Source organism: Electrona antarctica, assembly GCF_951216825.1.
Source record: "Electrona antarctica genome assembly, chromosome: 15".
NCBI classification, from domain to species: Eukaryota; Metazoa; Chordata; class Actinopteri; order Myctophiformes; family Myctophidae; genus Electrona; species Electrona antarctica.
In genome coordinates, this window is record NC_136796.1 from 27725493 (window position 1) to 27730796 (window position 5304).

The 5304-nt window shown below is 40.0% G+C and overlaps 1 protein-coding gene across 2 annotated transcripts; it reads left to right on the plus strand.

Moving 5' to 3' along the window:
• Positions 1-2218: 2218 nt before the first annotated feature.
• LOC306938266 (ictacalcin-like) lies at positions 2219-5016 on the plus strand. Of its 2 annotated transcripts, none has more exons than XM_079522353.1 (3): positions 2219-2357; positions 4010-4158; positions 4683-5016. In XM_079522353.1, exons 2-3 carry the CDS (start codon positions 4021-4023, stop codon positions 4824-4826), a joined length of 282 nt encoding a protein of 93 aa, XP_079378479.1. In that variant the 5' UTR covers positions 2219-2357; positions 4010-4020; the 3' UTR covers positions 4827-5016. The 2 variants fall into 2 exon arrangements, with proteins under 2 accessions (XP_079378479.1, XP_079378480.1); XM_079522354.1 differs by having other exon boundaries at positions 2232-2357; positions 4013-4158.
• Positions 5017-5304: the final 288 nt, after the last annotated feature.

Genomic DNA, 5304 nt, shown 5'->3' on the forward strand with positions numbered 1-5304 from the left:
TTTAACCATAGGTTAAAGGCTTTTGTCATTAACCTTCATAACCAACTAAATGACAGTGATTATAAAATGTAAGATTTTGTTTAATATTTAACCCATTTTTATGACAGGATAGGATCACAGAATCACCCAATTGATAAATATTATAGAATATCCAGTCCAGTTGGCCAAGTAGTCCAGGCGCATGCCATATATAGGCTTTGGCCTGACAGTGTGTCGCGTGTTCGAGTCCCGTTCATGATGACCTTTGCTGCATGTCTCTCTCCCTCTTTCCTGTCCATCTTCACTATACTATATCGATAAAGGCAGAAAAGCCACACAAAATAAATCTTAAAAAAAGGATCAAGTCCAGTGTCCAGTTTTGTAATCTGAATCAGATTTCTGTTATCCTATCTGATAAATTTAGAAAAACTGGGAAAAGGTCAGCCAGTGAGCACATTCTCTAGTAGTGGCAACCATAACATGCTGCTGTACCTACCTGTTCCTCTGAGCCTGCGTGAAAGGTAACTTGTTTTATACCCCAATTCCTGCCTACTCTTTCTTGAGTCCTGCTTAAAACCATGACACAGCTACTGAACAAGGTCAAAAGAGACTGAGAACAATATATGTCAACACAAGCTTAGTTACAGTTAGTTAGTTACACTGAATAATAATATTTTGTGTAAGAGTAATGTGAGATGGCAAAGAGTTACAAAATAATATTTAACTGTGCGTTTGATGAGATTACTTCTTGGAAAAGGAACTGTTAAATGACCCAAGGTGACATTCGACTGATAATTAAATCTGTTATTTGTATTTATTAACTGATTACAGAAATAATCTGGTATTTGATTTAGAACTATATGTTTCTGAAGAAAATGATGAGACTATAACGCAGTTTATGCTCAACATATAACCAGGACAAGCGTTCCATCATGGCCCGTAGCACTTGCTCTATAGCCCCTATAGCCCCGACGCCTTTTTCGGAAAAACGCAGCTAAAAATCAGCAGTGTGCAGCAGTGTGCAGGGACCTTTACTGTAGACTTAAGATAGCATTTTATACAGACTTATAGCATTTTTATGTAGACAGCACTAGCTGTAACCGGGCTGGAACCGGGCCTCCCCCAAGGGGGTGTTCCTGGGGATCTGGATGATGCGGGGACCCCCCGGGGACCCCCCACACGGTACAGCTGCACCGCTCACTTCACACAGGTGTGATTTTTGTTCTTGCTTAATGTAAGTCGCTCTGGATTAAGAGCTTCTGCTAAATGCCTAAATTGTAAAAATTGTAAATTGTAAGCGTGTGCGCAATATTAGTGTGTGTGGAACAGTGAAGTGGCAATCTGGCTGCTGGAGTTTTGAACAAGTTGTAATTTGTTCAGGTCTGCCTTAGTTGCCTGAGTATCATACCACTCTGAAACAGTGATCCATTCATTATATTATCACCACTAGCATCAGCTAAACTGAACAATAATAAGTTCATAAGTGAGTGTTTGCGTGAGAATGGGATGTGTGATATTTTCTTAAAGGGCCCCCATGAGAATAACTTGTGACCGAATCTAATTTTGCGCAAAGGAACCAGTGACTGTTGACGTTTCACAGGACATTTAAGTGATACTGCATGACACAGATGAGGTGGGAGAAATACCAAACACCAAATTTGGTCAACAAACTGAATCACCAGTACTACTACACATGTATTATTTTTGTAGTCCTGCAGAATGCAATTACCCTGGTGGTAGTTTACAATAACCCAGACTAAAGCATCCACTGTCTGAATCAAGATAGTTTTTGATAAATAACACCACTGTGTAATAATCCTAAAGGAATATGGCTTTTGTACATTGGAACCAGATCACCAATATTGAAACTTGGCCTGGAAGTTAAAGGAAAATATGAGTACAGTATTGTGTGCCTGTGGGGGCTGTATGGTGGTTCAACTTCTGTGTGCACTGTGTGTGCGTGTGTGCACTGTGCGCACGTGTGCGTGTGTCTGTCTGTCTGTCTGTCTGTCTGTCTGTCTGTCATCGGAGGATTGAAAGTGGGCACCTCCCATCACAGATGTGTATACATTCAACAAACAAAAAGAGAAACTATGAACGTTTGAATGAGCTACATTTATTAACGTATTGTATATTGATCATGAAATAACATAACAATGGGTTGTTTGTAAAAGGTTAAGGCAGGCAAGAACAAGGGTACAGAAAAGAGGGATGGCAAGAGGGATGGCAAGAGGGAGGATCCCTTCGAGATGAGAGGACCCTCTCAGAGGGAGGGATAAAGGGTGTGGTGGTGGTGTATAAAATATCCATGACGTCCTTTTCTCCACACTCTCTGATTTAACCTTCCATCCTTCATCATTCCCAACAAACCAGCCTTGGTGAGTAAAGAATGTACTGAATGTGATGTATTTGTTCTATTTGAATTACAGATTTTCAAAACTAGCGACTAACATTTCTGCAAGTCGGAACGTTTGTATAGAAGTTAATAATGTGTGTGCTTGTGTTAGCTTTTTGCTTATAAACTATTAGAACAAAACAAATCTCATTTGTCACTCAAAAGTCACTTGTGAGACTTATTGAGTGTTATTTGTGCCCGTAGTTAATGTAATCTGTTACATTGAATACTTCATGCATTTAAAATCCTGAATACATCACCCAGCTGTTTTCACTTATTTCAGAGGAGAGCATGCCACTCGGTTGTCTCAAATGATTTTATGTTTAATCACAAAATTACGTGGTTAAACTCAAAAGAATGTGAGAAAACTACAGCAGTCAACATAGCATTAGAGTGCAACAAGTAGCAACGTTACTTTTCACATTGAAAGAGGACAGCAATCGTGATTCCAATCTTGCTACGCTGTCCTCTTCTATGTGAGGAGGAGTTTAGAAACCCCCTTGACACCACAGTTTCCTCTCTGTACCGTGCCCTGTAGCGGATTAGTGTCATTAGTTGAGACGAGGCTGTGAGTGGAATCGGGCATTCAAAATATACTGTTCCAAAGTGCACTGTAAAATCACGTGTAAAATGTCACATTTACACTCTCAGAATTACTAATGGATAAATGAACACTGAGGATTTTACTTTGTGTGTTGTTAGGGGGAAGGACGTGGGCGGGGGGGTTGGTGAGCTCTGTTCACTTGTTTCCTTACCTGGCTTTGGCTGAACAACCGTGATACATGGGAGTGGTTGCCATGACAATGGCAGTCTCTCTGCTGAACCAGAGAACCTGAGATGCGTAACAGGACTGTAAAAGAGGCTGAGACCAGCCAGGCCCCGATGGAGACCCAGGGTTTATTTTTATCCAGCTCAGTGGAAACTCCAGAGATCACAAACAGAAAACAGAAGTGACGTTGACACCTGATTACTGCCTCAGCACAGCAACCAGATGAAAAAGAAAGTGCATTGAGCATTTCTCCCTTTAGTTGTATTCCCCACATAGGTGTGAATTAAACGTTGAAAGCAATTTTGCACATGGGGACAAAATAGCACCATGCACTGGTGATAGCACCAACACTGCAAAAAGAGTTTGTGAATGGAGTGTTCTCCATCCTCTGGAAACCTCTTTTCATGCTCAGAACAGATACTTTTTAGAGGCCCTTGAGCATGGCACGCAACTAACTGTACCAAAATGAAGGCCCACATTGCTGTGGTCTTATCTTGTAGTCAATATCCTTAATGTTTATTTTTTCCTTATTTAATTATGAGTTACCGAGCTTCCCTTTCAACATAGAGCTTGCAACCATAAACTCTGCCATGTGGCTCAATTTCACTTCTCACTTTCGTTTCTCATGGGATTTAAAGTTACAACAACACAAAATGAGTGCACCGCCCTTCAGCGTTTTAGCAATTTGACCTGATAATTCCCTGGAGACTGACAGGAATAAGAAAGAAAATATGATTAATAATATATTCTGTATAATATACAACATAGGTGACAAATACGGTATAAGTACCGTACTGAATGCATGCATCACAGTAAGTAACAATTTTCTTGTTTTCCCCTATTTTGTTCTCTGGCCTCCCTTGCAGCAGCCACCATCATGTCTGGGGTTCAGAATGCCATGTCCCTCCTCATCTCTTCCTTCCACAAGTACTCTGGGAAGGAAGGAGACAAATACACCCTGAGTAAGACGGAGTTAAAGGAACTGCTGCAGAACGAACTTGGGGATTTGCTCGGGGTAAGTGACCTCTCTGGTCCATTTCTACTCTGAAAAATCCTCAGTGTTAATTTAACAACTCAAAAGTGGATGAATTACGGTAATATTGAAGATGTCATGTCTAATGACACTGAACTAAACAGCAATAAACGTGTATGTACTGACACCTCCTGTATACCTAAATACTCATTTAATATGTATGCATTGTGTCTATAATTTCAGTTCAGTGTCTTTCACTGCCCAGTCCAAAATAGGGCATACAAAAGTATTGTTGGCGGCTAAAAAGCAAAGTACATTAAAGGGTTAATATTATAGTCATTAGTTAAGTGCTTTGCTTACAAAATAGACATTCTTTTGAAAATGAAATCATCTAGGCCAGTGGTACTCAAGGAAAGCGAAAAGGAAAGGAAAACATTTAAAAATGTTTTCTGCTAAGCAACTGAGCTGTGCATTTGTGTATAAGATGATTTGAAAATCAAATATTAATGTGAAACAAAATATCCTAAATGTCAGTCAGCTTTATCTGTTTGACCTCACTCTTGCAGAAGGCCACTGACAAGGCAGCAGTGGACAAAATTTTCCAGGACCTGGACTCAAACAAAGACAACACTGTGGACTTCAAGGAGTTTGTCACTCTAGTCGCCTGCCTCACTGTGATGTGTAACGACTTTTTCATCAAGAAGAAATAGAGCACTGATGCCATCTTGTGGCCATTATGGGAGCTACATAAGAGTGAGAAGGACAAAAAAGTCTGTTTCTTCACAGATCCTGTCAAATATTATATTAATGGTTCATTGAAAAGTACTAAAATACACATTTGAATTGAGTGTGGTGGCATAATTTACTGTAAAAATGAAACAATAAATGTTTAGAACTGGACTGGTACATTTCCTCAGTGTCATGTAATTAATATTTGTGTTGTGTTGGGATGCTTATTCTTTTTCCATGCCTTTCTCCTCCCTGCTTTTTCAACAAGCCCTTGTCTTTTGTCCTGGCTTAATTTCATTGTGGTACAATCCATAAGATGTTGCCTACAGCTCAACACCAACACAATGATCAGGTCTGTCTGTCTGTCTGTCTGTCTGTCTGTCTGTCTGTCTGTCTGTCTGTCTGTCTGTCTGTCTGTGTCTGTCTGTCTGTCCATCTGTATATCTATATGTTTGTGTG